The sequence below is a fragment of the Oncorhynchus masou genome, unplaced genomic scaffold (genome assembly GCF_036934945.1).
Source record: "Oncorhynchus masou masou isolate Uvic2021 unplaced genomic scaffold, UVic_Omas_1.1 unplaced_scaffold_520, whole genome shotgun sequence".
Taxonomy (NCBI): Eukaryota; Metazoa; Chordata; class Actinopteri; order Salmoniformes; family Salmonidae; genus Oncorhynchus; species Oncorhynchus masou.
In genome coordinates, this window is record NW_027011606.1 from 521536 (window position 1) to 540281 (window position 18746).

General features: G+C 49.3%; 1 protein-coding gene across 1 annotated transcript in view; it reads left to right on the forward strand.

Annotated features, from left to right (window-relative positions):
• LOC135535840 (TBC1 domain family member 1-like) overlaps positions 1-18746 on the forward strand; it is a 98377-nt gene that overhangs the window by 53367 nt on the left and 26264 nt on the right. Inside the window, exons 9-11 of the mRNA XM_064962262.1 lie at positions 4044-4124; positions 8752-9083; positions 16588-16715. Coding sequence (XP_064818334.1) covers positions 4044-4124; positions 8752-9083; positions 16588-16715 — 541 coding nt within the window. The remainder of the gene's footprint in view (positions 1-4043; positions 4125-8751; positions 9084-16587; positions 16716-18746) is intronic.

Consider the following 18746-nt stretch of genomic DNA (forward strand, 5'->3'; position numbering starts at 1 on the left):
GGGAAGTGGTCTGTAGGGGGAAGTGTCTGGAAGGTAGGGGGAAGTGGTCTGGAAGGTAGAGGGAAGTGGTCTGTAGGGGGAAGTGTCTGGAAGGTAGGGGGAAGTGTCTGGAAGGTAGGGGGAAGTGGTCTGGAAGGTAGGGGGAAGTGGTCTGTAGGGGGAAGTGGTCTGGAAGGTAGGGGGAAGTGGTCTGTAGGGGGAAGTGGTCTGGAAGGTAGGGGAAGTGGTCTGTAGGGGGAAGTGGTCTGGAAGGTAGGGTGAAGTGGTCTGTAGGGGGAAGTGGTCTGTAGGGGGAAGTGGTCTGTAGGGGGAAGTGGTCTGGAAGGTAGGGGGAAGTGGTCTGAAGGTAGGGGGAAGTGGTCTGGAAGGTAGGGGGAAGTGGTCTGGAAGGTAGGGGGAAGTGGTCTGTAGGGTAGGGGGAAGTGGTCTGTAGGGGGAAGTGGTCTGGAAGGTAGGGTGAAGTGGTCTGTAGGGGGAAGTGGTCTGGAAGGTAGGGGAAGTGGTCTGTAGGGGGAAGTGGTCTGGAAGGTAGGGGGAAGTGGTCTGTAGGGGGGAAGTGGTCTGGAAGGTAGGGGGAAGTGGTCTGGAAGGTAGGGGGAAGTGGTCTGGAAGGTAGGGGAAGTGGTCTGTAGGGGGAAGTGGTCTGGAAGGTAGGGGGAAGTGGTCTGTAGGGGGAAGTGGTCTGTAGGGGAAGTGGTCTGTAGGGGGAAGTGGTCTGTAGGGGGAAGTGGTCTGGAAGGTAGGGGGAAGTGGTCTGGAAGGTAGGGGGAAGTGGTCTGTAGGGGGAAGTGTCTGGAAGGTAGTGGGAAGTGGTCTGGAAGGTAGGGGGAAGTGGTCTGGAAGGTAGGGGGAAGTGGTCTGGAAGGTAGGGGGAAGTGGTCTGGAAGGTAGGGGGGAGTGGTCTGTAGGGGGAAGTGGTCTGGAAGGTAGGGGGAAGTGGTCTGGGGGAAGTGGTCTGGAAGGAAGGGGGAAGTGGACTGGAAGGTAGGGGGAAGTGGTCTGGAAGGTAGGGGGAAGTGGTCTGGGGGAAGTGGTCTGGAAGGTAGGGAAGTGGTCTGGAAGGTAGGGAAGTGTCTGGAAGGTAGGGGGAAGTGGTCTGTAGGGGGAAGTGGTCTGGAAGGTAGGGGGAAGTGGTCTGGAAGGTAGGGGAAGTGGTCTGGAAGGTAGGGGGAAGTGTCTGGAAGGTAGGGGGAAGTGGTCTGGAAGGTAGGGGGAAGTGGTCTGGAAGGTAGGGAAGTGGTCTGGAAGGTAGGGGGAAGTGGTCTGGAAGGTAGGGAAGTGGTCTGGAAGGTAGGGGGAAGTGGTCTGTAGGGGGAAGTGGTCTGGAAGGTAGGGGAAGTGGTCTGGAAGGTAGGGGAAGTGGTCTGGAAGGTAGGGGGAAGTGGGAAAGGGGGTGTGTCTGGAAGGTAGGGGGAAGTGGTCTAGGGGGAAGGTCTAGGTGGGGGAAGTGGTCTGGAAGGTAGGGGGAAGTGGTCTGGAAGGTAGGGGGAAGTGGTCTGGAAGGTAGGGGGAAGTGGTCTGGAAGGTAGGGGGAAGTGGTCTGTAGGGGGAAGTGGTCTGGAAGGTAGGGGGAAGTGGTCTGGAAGGTAGGGGGAAGTGGTCTGGAAGGTAGGGGAAGTGGTCTGGAAGGTAGGGGGAAGTGGTCTGGAAGGTAGGGGGAAGTGGTCTGTAGGGGGAAGTGGTCTGGAAGGTAGGGGGAGTGGTCTGGAAGGTAGGGGGAAGTGGTCTGTAGGGGGAAGTGGTCTGGAAGGTAGGGGGAAGTGGTCTGGAAGGTAGGGGAAGTGGTCTGGAAGGTAGGGAAGTGGTCTGGAAGGTAGGGGAAGTGGTCTGGAAGGTAGGGGAAGTGGTCTGGAAGGTAGGGAAGTGGTCTGGAAGGTAGGGGAAGTGGTCTGGAAGGTAGGGGGAAGTGGTCTGGAAGGTAGGGGGAAGTGGTCTGGAAGGTAGGGGGAAGTGGTCTGTAGGGGAAGTGTCTGGAAGGTAGGGGGAAGTGGTCTGGAAGGTAGAGGGAAGTGGTCTGTAGGGGGAAGTGTCTGGAAGGTAGGGGGAAGAAGGGAAGTGGTCTGGAAGTAGGGGGAAGTGGTCTGTAGGGAAGTGGTCTGGAAGGTAGGGGGAAGTGGTCTGTAGGGGGAAGTGGTCTGGAAGGTAGGGGGAAGTGGTCTGTAGGGGGAAGTGGTCTGGAAGGTAGGGTGAAGTGGTCTGTAGAAGGGGAAGTGGTCTGTAGGGGGAAGTGGTCTGTAGGGGGAAGTGGTCTGGAAGGTAGGGGGAAGTGGTCTGGAAGGTAGGGGGAAGTGGTCTGGAAGGTAGGGGAAGTGGTCTGGAAGGTAGGGGGAAGTGGTCTGTAGGGTAGGGGGAAGTGGTCTGTAGGGGGAAGTGGTCTGGAAGGTAGGGGGAAGTGGTCTGTAGGGGGAAGTGGTCTGGAAGGTAGGGGGAAGTGGTCTGTAGGGGGAAGTGGTCTGGAAGGTAGGGAAGTGGTCTGGAAGGTAGGGAAGTGGTCTGGAAGGTAGGGGGAAGTGGTCTGTAGGGGGAAGTGGTCTGGAAGGTAGGGGGAAGTGGTGTAGGGGGAAGTGGTCTGTAGGGGGAAGTGGTCTGTAGGGGAAGTGGTCTGGAAGGTAGGGGGAAGTGGTCTGGAAGGTAGGGGGGGAAGTGGTCTGTAGGGGGAAGTGTCTGGAAGGTAGTGGGAAGTGGTCTGGAAGGTAGGGGGAAGTGGTCTGGAAGGTAGGGGGAAGTGGTCTGGAAGGTAGGGGGAAGTGGTCTGGAAGGTAGGGGGAGTGGTCTGTAGGGGGAAGTGGTCTGGAAGGTAGGGGGAAGTGGTCTGTAGGGGGAAGTGGTCTGGAAGGTAGGGGGAAGTGGTCTGGAAGGTAGGGGGAAGTGGTCTGTAGGGGGAAGTGGTCTGGAAGGTAGGGGGAAGTGGTCTGTAGGGGGAAGTGGTCTGGAAGGTAGGGGGAAGTGGTCTGGAAGGTAGGGGAAGTGGTCTGGAAGGTAGGGGGAAGTGGTCTGTAGGTAGGGGGAAGTGGTCTGGAAGGTAGGGAAGTGGTCTGGAAGGTAGGGGGAAGTGGTCTGAAGGTAGGGGAAGTGGTCTGTAGGGGGAAGTGGTCTGTAGGGGAAGTGGTCTGGAAGGTAGGGGAAGTGGTCTGGAAGGTAGGGGAAGTGGTCTGTAGGGGAAGTGGTCTGGAAGGTAGGGGGAAGTGGTCTGTAGGGGGAAGTGGTCTGGAAGGTAGGGTGAAGTGGTCTGGAGGGGGAAGTGTCTGGAAGGTAGGGGGAAGTGGTCTGGAAGGTAGGGGGAAGTGGTCTGTAGGGGGAAGTGGTCTGGAAGGTAGGGGGAAGTGGTCTGTAGGGGGAAGTGGTCTGGAAGGTAGGGGGAAGTGGTCTGGAAGGTAGGGGAAGTGGTCTGGAAGGTAGGGGGAAGTGGTCTGTAGGGGGAAGTGGTCTGGAAGGTAGGGGGAAGTGGTCTGGAAGGTAGGGGGAAGTGTCTGGAAGGTAGTGGGAAGTGGTCTGGAAGGTAGGGGGAAGTGGTCTGGAAGGTAGGGGGAAGTGGTCTGGAAGGTAGGGGGAAGTGGTCTGGAAGGTAGGGGGAGTGGTCTGTAGGGGGAAGTGGTCTGGAGGGGGAAGTGGTCTGGAAGGTAGGGGGAAGTGGTCTGTAGGGGGAAGTGGTCTGGAAGGTAGGGGAAGTGGTCTGGAAGGTAGGGGGAAGTGGTCTGGAAGGTAGGAGGGGGGATGTGGTCTGGAAGGTAGGGGGAAGTGGTCTGGAAGGTAGGGGGAAGTGGTCTGTAGGGGGAAGTGGTCTGGAAGGTAGGGGGAAGTGGTCTGGAAGGTAGGGGGAAGTGGTCTGGAAGGTAGGGGGAAGTGGTCTGGAAGGTAGGGGGAAGTGGTCTGGAAGGTAGGGGGAAGTGTATGCGTGTCTGTTTTAACTGTGTGTGTGTTATTCTGTGTGTGTGTGTGTGTGTTAATCTGTGTGTGTGTTAATCTGTGTGTGTGTGTGTGTTAATCTGTGTGTGTGTGTGTTAATCTGTGTGTGTGTGTGTGTGTGTGTTCTGTTTATCCAGGGAAGTAGCAAAGCCAGGGCTCAGAGAGAGAACAGTGGAGACATCAGTTCATCTGACTCTACACTGAACTTCACTGGACAGGTATCTATATCTACTGGACAGGTATCTATATCTACTAGACAGGTATCTATATCTACTGGACAGGTATCTATATCTACTAGACAGGTATCTATATCTACTGGACAGGTATCTATATCCACTAGACAGCTATCTATATCTACTAGACAGGTATCTATATCTACTGGACAGGTATCTATATCTACTGGACAGGTATCTATATCTACTGGACAGGTATCTATATCTACTGGACAGGTATCTATATCTACTGGACAGGTATCTATATCTACTAGACAGGTATCTATATCTACTGGACAGGTATCTATATCTAACTCTACTGGACAGGTATCTATATCTAACTCTACTGGACAGGTATCTATATCTACTGGACACGTATCTATATCTACTGGACAGGTATCTATATCTACTGGACAGGTATCTATATCTACTAGACAGGTATCTATATCTACTGGACAGGTATCTATATCTACTAGACAGGTATCTATATCTAACTCTACTGGACAGGTATCTATATCTACTAGACAGGTATCTATATCTACTAGACAGGTATCTATGTCTACTAGACAGGTATCTATATCTACTAGACAGGTATCTATATCTACTAGACAGGTATCTATATCTACTAGACAGGTATCTATATCTACTGGACAGGTATCTATATCTACTGGACAGGTATCTATATCTACTGGACAGGTATCTATATCTACTGGACAGGTATATATATCTACTAGACAGGTATCTATATCTACTAGACAGGTATCTATATCTACTAGACGGGTATCTATATCTACTGGACAGGTATCTATATCTACTAGACGGGTATCTATATCTACTAGACGGGTATCTATATCTACTGGACAGGTATCTATATCTACTAGACGGGTATCTATATCTACTGGACAGGTATCTATATCTAACTCTACTGGACAGGTATCTATATCTAACTCTACTTGAGGACATTTCTCCAAAAAGTACCATATTTGTCCCCATGTGCAGTTGCAAACCGTAGTCTTGCTTATTTATGGCGGTTTTGGAGCAGTGGCTTCTTCCTTGCTCAGCGGCCTTCAGGTTATGTCTATACAGGACTTGTTTTACTGTGGATATAGATACTTTTGTACCTGTTTCCTCCAGCATCTTCACAAGGTCCTTTGCTGTTGTTCTGGGATTGATTTGCACTTTTTGCACCAAAATATGTTCATCTCTAGGAGAAAGAATGCGTCTCCTTCCTGAGCAGTATGACGGCTGCGTGGTCCCATGGTGTTTATACTTGCATACTATTGTTTGTACAGATGAACGTGGTACCTTCAGGTGTTTTGGAAAATGCTCTGAAGGATGAACCAGACTTGTGGAGGTCTACAATTTTTTTCTGAGGTCTTGGCTGATTTATTTTGATTTTCCCATGATGTCAAGCAAAGAGTTACTGAGTTTGAAGGTTGGCCTTGAAATACATCCACAGGTACACCTCCAATTGACTCAAATGATGTCAATTAGCTTATCAGAACCTTCTAAAGCCATGACATCATTTTCTGGAAGTTTCCAAGCTGTTTAAAGGCACAGTCAACTTAGTGTATGTAAACTTCTGACCCACTGGAATTGTGATACAGTGAATTATAAGTGAAATAATCTGTCTGTAAACAATTGTTGGAAAAATGACTTTGTGTCATGCACAAAGTAGATGTCCTAACCGACTTGCCAAAACTATAGTTTGTTGACAAGAAATTTGTGGAGTTGTTGAAAAACTAGTTTTAATGACTCCAACCTAACTGTATGTAAACTTCCGACTTCAATTGTCAACCCATCAAGTACGTAGTCAGACCACCCCCCTTTGCCTCCAGAACAGCCTGAATTATTTGGGGTGTGGATTCTACAAGGTGTCAGAAACGTTCTCCAGGGATGTTGATGTCATCCCAAAGACGTTCTATCGAGCTCGGTCAGCGACAGTGTTTCAGAGGTGCTGTGGCGTTCAACCGTTGTTCAACTGGTATCAAGGGTCAATAGCGAAATACGAGTTTTAATGACTCCAACCTATCCAGAACAGCCTGAATTATTTGGGGCATGAACACGTTGCTTAACTAGTATCAAGGGACATTAACGTGTGCCAGGAAAACATCCCCCTCACCATTCCACCACAGCCACCAGGCAGGATGGGGCCAAATCTGGACTCTGCCGTCAGCATCAAGCAACAGGAACCACAGCCACCAGGCAGGACGGGGCCAAATCTGGACTCTGCCATCAGCATCAAGCAACAGGAACCACAGCCACCAGGCAGGATGGGGCCAAATCTGGACTCTGCCGTCAGCATCAAGCAACAGGAACCATTACACCACAGCCACCAGGCAGGACGGGGCCAAATCTGGACTCTGCCGTCAGCATCAAGCAACAGGAACCACAGCCACCAGGCAGGACGGGGCCAAATCTGGACTCTGCCGTCAGCATCAAGCAACAGAAACCATTCCACCACAGCCACCAGGCAGGATGGGGCCAAATCTGGACTCTGCCGTCAGCATCAAGCAACAGAAACCATTCCACCACAGCCACCAGGCAGGACGGGGCCAAATATGGACTCTGCCGTCAGCATCAAGCAACAGAAACCACAGCCACCAGGCAGGATGGGGCCAAATCTGGACTCTGCCGTCAGCATCAAGCAACAGAAACCACAGCCACCAGGCAGGATGGGGCCAAATCTGGACTCTGCCGTCAGCATCAAGCAACAGAAACCGGGATTCAACAGACAGGTTTTTCAACTCCTCATCTGTCCAGTGTTGATGATGTCGTCTGCTGACCAGGACACTCACTGTCATGTTCCAGGCTGTGTGTTTTTCAACTCCTCATCTGTCCAGTGTTGATGATGTCGTCTGCTGACCAGGACACTCACTGTCATGTTCCAGGCTGTGTGTTTTTCAACTCCTCATTTGTCCAGTGTTGATGATGTCGTCTGCTGACCAGGACACTCACTGTCATGTTCCAGGCTGTGTGTTTTTCAACTCCTCATCTGTCCAGTGTTGATGATGTCGTCTGCTGACCAGGACACTCACTGTCATGTTCCAGGCTGTGTGTTTTTCAACTCCTCATTTGTCCAGTGTTGATGATGTCGTGTCCACTGCAGACACTTCTTGTTGTTGTTATCTGATAGGACTGGAACCCAGGGTGGTCGTCTGCTGCAAATAGCCAATCGGTGACGAGGACCGACCAGTTGTGCGTTCCGAGATGCCGTTCTGCACACCACTGTTGAACGGCGCTGTTATTTGTCTTGTTTGTGGCCCACCTCTTACCCGGCACAATTATTACCATTTTCCTTCCACCTCTCTCATCATGGTGTTGTTTTCACCCACAGGACTGTCACTGACTGGATGGTTTGTGTGTGTCAAACCATTCTCAGTATAAACCCCAGATACATTCTGTTAAAATCATCACACCGTTCTGTTAAAATCATCACACCGTTCTGTTAAAATCATCACACCGTTCTGTTAAAATCATCACACCGTTCTGTTAAAATCATCACACCGTTCTGTTAAAATCATCACACCGTTCTGTTAAAATCATCACACCGTTCTGTTAAAATCATCACACCGTTCTGTTAAAATCATCACACCGTTCTGTTAAAATCATCACACCGTTCTGTTAAAATCATCACACCGTTCTGTTAAAATCATCACACCGTTCTGTTAAAATCATCACACCGTTCTGTTAAAATCATCACACCGTTCTGTTAAAATCATCACACCGTTCTGTTAAAATCATCACACCGTTCTGTTAAAATCATCACACCGTTCTGTTAAAATCATCACACCGTTCTGTTAAAATCATCACACCGTTCTGTTAAAATCATCACACCGTTCTGTTAAAATCATCACACCGTTCTGTTAAAATCATCACACCGTTCTGTTAAAATCATCACACCGTTCTGTTAAAATCATCACACCGTTCTGTTAAAATCATCACACCGTTCTGTTAAAATCATCACACCGTTCTGTTAAAATCATCACACCGTTCTGTTAAAATCATCACACCATTCTGTTAAAATCATCACACCGTTCTCAGTATAAACCCCAGACACTGTTGTCTGTGAAAAGCCCAGGAGGGCGTCTGCTGTAATAGCCAATCCGCATCAGTTTCTGACGTCCTGAATCCGGCGTGCCTGGCCCCGCCCATCACACCCCGCTCAGAGTCACTTAGTTTCACACGTGTTGCCCAGTCTAAAGTCCGATGGAACAGTAACTGAATGTCTTGATGCCTGTCTGTAGGAGCCATCCATTATTGTGAATGGGACGGTGTACCTAATAAACTGTCCAATGGAACAGTAACTGAATGTCTTAATGCCTGTCTGTAGGAGCCATCCATTATGGTGAATGGGACGGTGTACCTAATAAACTGTCCGATGGAACAGTAACTGAATGTATTGATGCCTGTCTGTAGGAGCCATCCATTATGGTGAATGGGACGGTGTACCTAATAAACTGTCCAGTAAAGTGTAAACTGTCTGTCTCTAACTCCAACTTTCTCTCTCTCTCCCCACTCGCTCTCTCTCCCCTCCCTCCCTCCCTCCCTCCCTCCCTCCCTCCCTCCCTCCCTCCCTCCCTCCCTCCCTCCCTCTCTCCCTCCCTCCCTCCCTCCCTCCCTCCCTCCCCAGGACCCCTCCCTAGAAGACCCCCTCCCCTCCTCCAATCCTCTGCGGTCTCACAACTCGACAGGGGACCTGAAGCGTCTGGCCACCTCTCCTCTCTCCGTCTCTCCTTCCTTCTCATCCCTGTCTCTGTCCTCCCGGGACGCACGGTCCCAGCCTCATGGCTTCAGGCGGAGAGCCAGCACCTTCAGCCACTCCCCTTCCTACCACGACCACGCCCCTTCCGACCCTGACCACACCCCCTCGTATACACACACACCCCAGGTACCCAGCGGCTCCACCAAGCCCAAACTGGTCCGGCACTACTCTGTCAGCACCGACACACCGCACCAGAGCAAGTAAGAGCTGGTGTGTGTGTGTGTGTGTGTGTGTGTGTGTGTGTGTGTGTGTGTGTGTGTGTGTGAGAGAGTGGTCAGATCAACAAGCATTTAAAATAATAGTTCATCCCTTCCATTCGTATGGAAGGCTTTAGTCCCTCTTGTTGTCCTGAATGGGACACACTCAGTACTTTCCTGACATGTCCTCAACACACACACACACGGACTTCCTGTCATAGGTACGACACTTCCTGTTGTGTTCCTCCTGAGGAAGGTCAACACCCTCTCCTCCGTCACCTGCTTCACTCCTTTTCTCTCTCTCTGTCTCTCTCTCTGTCTCTGTCTCTCTCTCTCTGTCTCTCTCTCTCTTTGTCTCTCTCTCTGTCTCTCTCTCTCTCTGTCTCTCTCTCTCTCTCTCTGTCTGTCTCTGTATGTCTCTCTCTCTCTCTCTCTCTCTCTCTCTTTGTCCCTCTGTCTCTCTCTCTCTCTGTCTCTCTCTCTCTCTCTCTTTGTCTCTCTGTCTCTGTCTCTCTCTTCTCTCTCTCTCTCTCTCTGTCTCTGTCTCTCTCCCTCTGTCTGTCTTTGTCTCTCTGTCTCTCTCTCTGTCTCTCTCTCTCTCTCTCTTTGTCTCTCTCTCTGTCTCTTTCTCTCTCTCTCTCTCTCTCTCTCTGTCTCTGTCTCTCTCTCTCTCTCTCTCTCTGTCTTTGTCTCTCTGTCTCTCTCTGTCTCTCTCTCTCTCTCTCTCTGTCTCTCTCTCTCTCTGTCTCTCTCTCTCTGTCTTTGTCTCTCTGTCTCTCTCTCTGTCTCTGTCTCTCTCTCTCTCTGTCTCTGTCTCTGTCTCTCTCTCTCTCTGTCTTTGTCTCTCTCTCTCTCTGTCTCTCTCTCTCTCTGTCTCTCTCTCTCTCTGTGTCTCTCTCTCTCTCTCGCTCTCTCTGTCTTTGTCTCTCTGTCTCTCTCTCTCTCTGTCTCTCTCTCTCTGTCTCTTTTCTCTCTCTCTCTCTCTGTCTCTGTCTCTCTCTCTCTCTCTGTCTTTGTCTCTCTGTCTCTCTCTCTCTCTCTCTCTCTCTCTGTCTCTCTCTCTCTCTGTGTCTCTCTCTCTCTCTCTCTCTCTCTCTGTCTTTGTCTCTCCGTCTCTCTCTCTCTCTGTCTCTCTCTCTCTCTCTGTCTCTCTCTCTCTCTCTCTCTCTGTCTCTCTGTCTCTCTCTCTGTCTCTCTCTCTCTCTCTCTCTCTGTCTCTCTCTCTCTCTCTCTCTCTCTCTCTCTCTGTTCTCCAGACAACTCCAGGTGTACCCTACTCTTCCTTTCCTCTCCTTCCCCTCTCCTCTTCTCTCTCATCGACCCTCATCCCCTTCTCTCGGGGGTCGCCTGGCCAAACGAAGGTGAGCGCCTTCACCCCTCCTTTTTTTCTGCCTTTGTTCCTTTCCTGTTTGTCATTATCACTCTGTTTCAGTGTCTGTCCCTGCTACTTCCTGTTTGTCATTATCACACTGTTTCAGTGTCTGTCCCTGCTACTTCCTGTTTGTCATTATCACTCTGTTTCAGTGTCTGTCCCTGCTACTTCCTGTTTGTCATTATCACACTGTTTCAGTGTCTGTCCCTGCTACTTCCTGTTTGTCATTATCACTCTGTTTCAGTGTCTGTCCCTGCTACTTCCTGTTTGTCATTATCACTCTGTTTCAGTTTCTGTCCCTGCTACTTCCTGTCATTATCACTGTTTCAGTTTATGGCCCTGCTACTTCCTGTCATTATCACTCTGTTTCAGTGTCTGTCCCTGCTACTTTCTGTCTGTCCAGTCTATATCTTTAATGTCTCTCTCCTCCTCTCTCTCCTTCTCTCCTCTCATCACTGTCAGTCCTCTGGGAGGTCTGTCCCGCTACTTCCGTCATTATCCTCCTCTGTTCCCAACTTCCTCAAACTCCTCGCTCCTGTCCATGAGAGCCACCCCTGTGACATAGACAAGAGGAGGTACACCATACCACATACTACACACTACACCACAGCACACTTTCCATACACCACACCACCCACCATGCACCACCCACCACACCATACCATACACCACACCATACACCACATACCATACACCCCATACCACACACCATACACCCCACACCATACCATATACCACACCACCCACCATGCACCACCCACCACACCATACCATACACCACACCATACACCACATACCATACACCCCATACCACACACCATACACCCCACACCATACCATACACCACACCACCCACCATGCACCACCCACCACACCATACCATACACCACACCATACACCACTTACCATACACCCCATACCACACACCATACACCCCACACTACACCACATTCCACACCACACACCATACCACACCACACACCATACACCACACCACATACCACACCACACACCATACCATACACCACGCACACCATACACCACACCACTCACCATACACCACACACCATACCATACACCACACCATACACCACATACCACACCCCATACCACACACCATACACCCCACACCACACCATACACCACATTCCACACCATACCACACCACACACCATACCATACACCACATACCACACCACATACCACACCACATACCACACCACATACCACACCACACACCATACCATACACCACGCACCACACCATACACCACACCATACACCACACCATACACCACACACCACATACCACACCACACACCATACCCACACACCACACACCACACAACATACCACACACCATACCCCACACACCATACCATACACCACGCACCACACCACACACCATATCATACCCCCCATCTCACACCATACCACACACCACACTACACCATACACCTACCATACACCACACCATGCACCACACCACCACCACACCATACACCACACCACCATACACCACACCACCACCACACCCCACACACCACACACCATACCCCACACACCATACACCATGCACCACACCACCACCACACCATACACCACACCATCCACCACACCCCACACACTACACAACACACCATACCCCACACACCATACCATACACCACGCACCACACCACACACCATATCATACCCCCCATCTCACACCATACCACACACCACACTACACCATACACCTACCATACCCCACACCATGCACCACACCACCACCACACCATACACCACACCACCATACACCACACCACCACCACACACCACACCATACCCCACACACCACGCACCACACCCCACACCACACACCACGCACCACACCCCACACCACACACCATACCCCACACACCATACACCATACCATACACCACGAACCACACCACACACCATACACCACACACCACCACACAACATACCATACACCACGCCACACACCATACACCACACCATACACCACACCATACCCCCCATCTCACACTATACCACACACCACACTACACGCCACACACCTACCATACCCCTCACCATGCACCACACACCACACACCACACCACACACCACACACCTACCATACCCCACACCATGCACCACACCACCACCACACCCCATACACCATGCACCACCACACCATACACCACACCACCACCACACCCCACACACTACACAACACACCATACCCCACACACCACACCATACACCATACCCCACACACCATACACCACACCCCACACACCACACACCACACACCACACACCATACCCCACACACCATACACCATACCATACACCACACCACCACACAACATACCACACACCATACACCACGTCATACACCACACACCACACACCATACACCACACCATACACCACACACCATACACCACACACCCCACCCCACACCACACACCTACCATACCCCACACCATGCACCACACCACCACCACACCCCACACACTACACCACACACCATACCATAACCCTCACCATACACCATACACCATACCATACCCCTCACCACACACAATACACCACACACCACACCACACCATACACCACACCACACCATACCCCACCACTACACTACACACCATACACTCTACCTGTGAGTTTTACAATCACTTACTCGTCCTGGTGTGTGTGTGTGTGTGTGTGTGTGTGTGTGTGTGTGTGTGTGTGTGTGTGTGTGTATTAATGTGTGTGTTACAGTGATGTGGCAGCCCTGTCCAGTCCGGTAGCAGTGTGTGTATTAATGTGTGTGTATTAATGTGTGTGTGTGTGTGTGTGTGTGTATTAATGTGTGTGTGTGTGTGTATTAATGTGTGTGTGTTACAGTGATGTAGCAGCCCTGTCCAGTCCGGAAGCAGTGTGTGTATTAATGTGTGTGTGTGTATTAATGTGTGTGTATTAATGTGTGTGTGTGTGTGTGTGTTACAGTGATGTGGCAGCCCTGTCCAGTCCGGTAGCAGTGTGTGTATTAATGTGTGTGTATTAATGTGTGTGTGTGTGTGTGTGTGTGTTACAGTGACGTAGCAGCCCTGTCCAGTCCGGTAGCAGTGTGTGTATTAATGTGTGTGTGTGTTACAGTGACGTAGCAGCCCTGTCCAGTCCGGTAGCAGTGTGTGTATTAATGTGTGTGTGTGTGTGTGTTACAGTGATGTAGCAGCCCTGTCCAGTCCGGTAGCAGTGTGTGTATTGTGTGTGTGTGTGTGTTACAGTGACGTGAGCAGCCCTGTCCAGTCCGGTAGCAGTGTGTGTATTAATGTGTGTGTGTGTTACAGTGACGTAGCAGCCCTGTCCAGTCCGGTAGCAGTGTGTGTATTAATGTATGTGTGTGTGTTACAGTGACGTAGCAGCCCTGTCCAGTCCGGTAGCAGTGTGTGTATTAATGTGTGTGTGTGTTACAGTGACGTAGCAGCCCTGTCCAGTCCGGTAGCAGTGTGTGTATTAATGTGTGTGTGTGTGTGTGTTACAGTGACGTAGCAGCCCTGTCCAGTCCGGTAGCAGTGTGTGTATTAATGTGTGTGTGTGTGTGTTACAGTGACGTAGCAGCCCTGTCCAGTCCGGTAGCAGTGTGTGCATGTGTGTGTGTGTGTTACAGTGACGCAGCAGCCCTGTCCAGTCCGGTAGCAGTGTGTGTGTGTGTGTGTGTGTGTGTTACAGTGATGTAGCAGCCCTGTCCAGTCCGGTAGCAGTGTGTGTATTAATGTGTGTGTGTGTGTGTGTTACAGTGACGTAGCAGCCCTGTCCAGTCCGGTAGCAGTGTGTGTATTAATGTGTGTGTGGGTATTAATGTGTGTGTGTGTGTTACAGTGACGTAGCAGCCCTGTCCAGTCCGGTAGCAGTGTGTGTATTAATGTGTGTGTGTGTTACAGTGACGTAGCAGCCCTGTCCAGTCCGGTAGCAGTGTGTGTATTAATGTGTGTGTGTGTGTTACAGTGACGTAGCAGCCCTGTCCAGGCCGGTAGCAGTGTGTGTATTAATGTGTGTGTGTGTGTTACAGTGACGTAGCAGCCCTGTCCAGTCCGGTAGCAGTGTGTGTATTAATGTGTGTGTGTGTGTGTTAGTTACAGTGACGTAGCAGCCCTGTCCAGTCCGGTAGCAGTGTGTGTATTAATGTGTGTGTTACAGTGACGTAGCAGCCCTGTCCAGTCCGGTAGCAGTGTGTGTATTAATGTGTGTGTGTGTGTGTGTGTTACAGTGACGTAGCAGCCCTGTCCAGTCCGGTAGCAGTGTGTGTATTAATGTGTGTGTGTGTGTTACAGTGACGTAGCAGCCCTGTCCAGTCCGGTAGCAGTGTGTGTATTAATGTGTGTGTGTGTGTGTGTTACAGTGACGTAGCAGCCCTGTCCAGTCCGGTAGCAGTGTGTGTATTAATGTGTGTGTGTGTGTGTGTTACAGTGACGTAGCAGCCCTGTCCAGTCCGGTAGCAGTGTGTGTATTAATGTGTGTGTGTGTGTGTTACAGTGACGTAGCAGCCCTGTCCAGTCCGGTAGCAGTGTGTGTATTAATGTGTGTGTGTGTGTGTTACAGTGACGTAGCAGCCCTGTCCAGTCCGGTAGCAGTGTGTGTATTAATGTGTGTGTGTGTTACAGTGACGTAGCAGCCCTGTCCAGTCCGGTAGCAGTGTGTGTGTGTGTGTGTGTGTGTGTGTGTTACAGTGATGTAGCAGCCCTGTCCAGTCCGGTAGCAGTGTGTGTATTAATGTGTGTGTGTGTGTTACAGTGACGTAGCAGCCCTGTCCAGTCCGGTAGCAGTGTGTGTATTAATGTGTGTGTGGGTATTAATGTGTGTGTGTGTGTTACAGTGACGTAGCAGCCCTGTCCAGTCCGGTAGCAGTGTGTGTATTAATGTGTGTGTGTGTTACAGTGACGTAGCAGCCCTGTCCAGTCCGGTAGCAGTGTGTGTATTAATGTGTGTGTGTGTGTTACAGTGACGTAGCAGCCCTGTCCAGGCCGGTAGCAGTGTGTGTATTAATGTGTGTGTTACAGTGACGTAGCAGCCCTGTCCAGGCCGGTAGCAGTGTGTGTATTAATGTGTGTGTGTGTGTGTGTTACAGTGACGTAGCAGCCCTGTCCAGTCCGGTAGCAGTGTGTGTATTAATGTGTGTGTGTGTTACAGTGACGTAGCAGCCCTGTCCAGTCCGGTAGCAGTGTGTGTATTTATGTTTGTGTGTGTTACAGTGACGTAGCAGCCCTGTCCAGTCCGGTAGCAGTGTGTGTATTAATGTGTGTGTGTGTTACAGTGACGTAGCAGCCCTGTCCAGTCCGGTAGCAGTGTGTGTATTAATGTGTGTGTGTGTGTTACAGTGACGTAGCATCCCTGTCCAGTCCGGTAGCAGTGTGTGTATTAATGTGTGTGTGTGTGTTACAGTGACGTAGCAGCCCTGTCCAGTCCGGTAGCAGTGTGTGTATTAATGTGTGTGTGTGTGTGTGTGTTACAGTGACGTAGCAGCCCTGTCCAGTCCGGTAGCAGTGTGTGTATTAATGTGTGTGTGTGTGTGTGTGTTACAGTGACGTAGCAGCCCTGTCCAGTCCGGTAGCAGTGTGTGTATTAATGTGTGTGTGTGTGTGTGTTACAGTGACGTAGCAGCCCTGTCCAGTCCGGTAGCAGTGTGTGTATTAATGTGTGTGTGTGTGTTACAGTGACGTAGCAGCCCTGTCCAGTCCGGTAGCAGTGTGTGTATTAATGTGTGTGTGTTACAGTGACGTAGCAGCCCTGTCCAGTCCGGTAGCAGTGTGTGTATTAATGTGTGTGTGTGTTACAGTGACGTAGCAGCCCTGTCCAGTCCGGTAGCAGTGTGTGTATTAATGTGTGTGTGTGTGTTACAGGGATGTAGCAGCCCTGTCCAGTCCGGTAGCAGTGTGTGTATTAATGTGTGTGTGTGTGTTACAGTGACGTAGCAGCCCTGTCCAGTCCGGTAGCAGTGTGTGTATTAATGTGTGTGTGTGTGTGTATTACAGTGACGTAGCAGCCCTGTCCAGTCCGGTAGCAGTGTGTGTATTAATGTGTGTGTGTGTTACAGTGACGTAGCAGCCCTGTCCAGTCCGGTAGCAGTGTGTGTATTAATGTGTGTGTGTGTTACAGTGACGTAGCAGCCCTGTCCAGTCCGGTAGCAGTGTGTGTGGTAGGAGACAGTCCTCTACGGAGACACTCCTGGAGACAACAGATCTTCCTACGTGTCGCTACCCCTCAGAAAAACACTGACAGCAATGGTACGTACACACACACACACACACACACACACACACACACACACACACACACACACACACACACACACACACACACACACACACACACACACACACACACACACACCTGTTTGAGTAAGGAGGGTGACTGTATCTTGTATCAGATAAGGATGTGTGTTCTCCATATCGACAGTCTACTGCATGTGGTTTGTCCTACAGACCTTTTGGAATGCTTTAACAAATACATTTAGATTCCAGTTCATTTATAGTAATAATTGATGCATTTAGCCTGGATAGTTCCCATAGTAATAATTGATGCATTTAGCCAGGATAGTCCCCTTAGTAATAATTGATGCATTTAGCCTGGCTAGTCCCTATAGTAATAATTGATGCATTTAGCCAGGATAGTCCCCTTAGTAATAATTGATGCATTTAGCCTGGCTAGTCCCTATAGTAATAATTGATGCATTTAGCCAGGATAGTCCCCTTAGTAATAATTGATGCATTTAGCCTGGCTAGTCCCTATAGTAATAATTGATGCATTTAGCCAGGATAGTCCCCTATAGTAATAATTGATGCATTCAGCCTGGCTAGTCCCTATAGTAATAATTGATGCATTTAGCCAGGATAGTCCCCTTAGTAATAATTGATGCATTTAGCCTGGCTAGTCCCCTTAGTAATAATTGATGCATTTAGCCTGGCTAGTCCCCTTAGTAATAATTGATGCATTTAGCCTGGCTAGTCCCTTTAGTAATAATTGATGCATTTAGCCAGGATAGTCCCCTTAGTAATAATTGATGCATTTAGCCTGGCTAGTCCCTATAGTAATAATTGATGCATTTAGCCAGGATAGTCCCTATAGTAATAATTGATGCATTTAGCCTGGCTAGTCCCTATAGTAATAATTGATGCATTTAGCCTGGCTAGTCCCTATAGTAATAATTGATGCATTTAGCCTGGCTAGTCCCTATAGTAATAATTGATGCATTTAGCCTGGCTAGTCCCTATAGTAATAATTGATGCATTTAGCCAGGATAGTTCCCATAGTAATAATTGATGCATTTAGCCTGGCTAGTCCCCTTAGTAATAATTGATGCATTTAGCCTGGCTAGTCCCTATAGTAATAATTGATGCATTTAGCCAGGATAGTCCCCTTAGTAATAATTGATGCATTTAGCCAGGATAGTCATTATAGTAATAATTGATGCATTTAGCCTGGCTAGTCCCCTTAGTAATAATTGATGCATTTAGCCAAGATAGTCATTATAGTAATAATTGATGCATTTAGCCTGGCTAGTCCCCTTAGTAATAATTGATGCATTTAGCCAGGATAGTTCCTATAGTAATAATTGATGCATTTAGCCTGGCTAGTCCCCTTAGTAATAATTGATGCATTTAGCCAGGATAGTTCCCATAGTAATAATTGATGCATTTAGCCAAGATAGTCATTATAGTAATAATTGATGCATTTAGCCTGGCTAGTCCCCTTAGTAATAATTGATGCATTTAGCCAGGATAGTTCCTATAGTAATAATTGATACATTTAGCCTGGCTAGTCCCCTTAGTAATAATTGATGCATTTAGCCAGGATAGTCCCTATAGTAATAATTGATGCATTTAGCCTGGCTAGTCCCTATAGTAATAATTGATGCATTTAGCCTGGCTAGTCCCCTTAGTAATAATTGATGCATTTAGCCTGGCTAGTCCCCTTAGTAATAATTGATGCATTTAGCCTGGCTAGTCCCCTTAGTAATAATTGATGCATTTAGCCTGGCTAGTCCCCTTAGTAATAATTGATGCATTTAGCCTGGCTAGTCCCTTTAGTAATAATTGATGCATTTAGCCAGGATAGTCCCCTTAGTAATAATTGATGCATTTAGCCTGGCTAGTCCCTATAGTAATAATTGATGCATTTAGCCAGGATAGTCCCTATAGTAATAATTGATGCATTTAGCCTGGCTAGTCCCTATAGTAATAATTGATGCATTTAGCCTGGCTAGTCCCTATAGTAATAATTGATGCATTTAGCCTGGCTAGTCCCTATAGTAATAA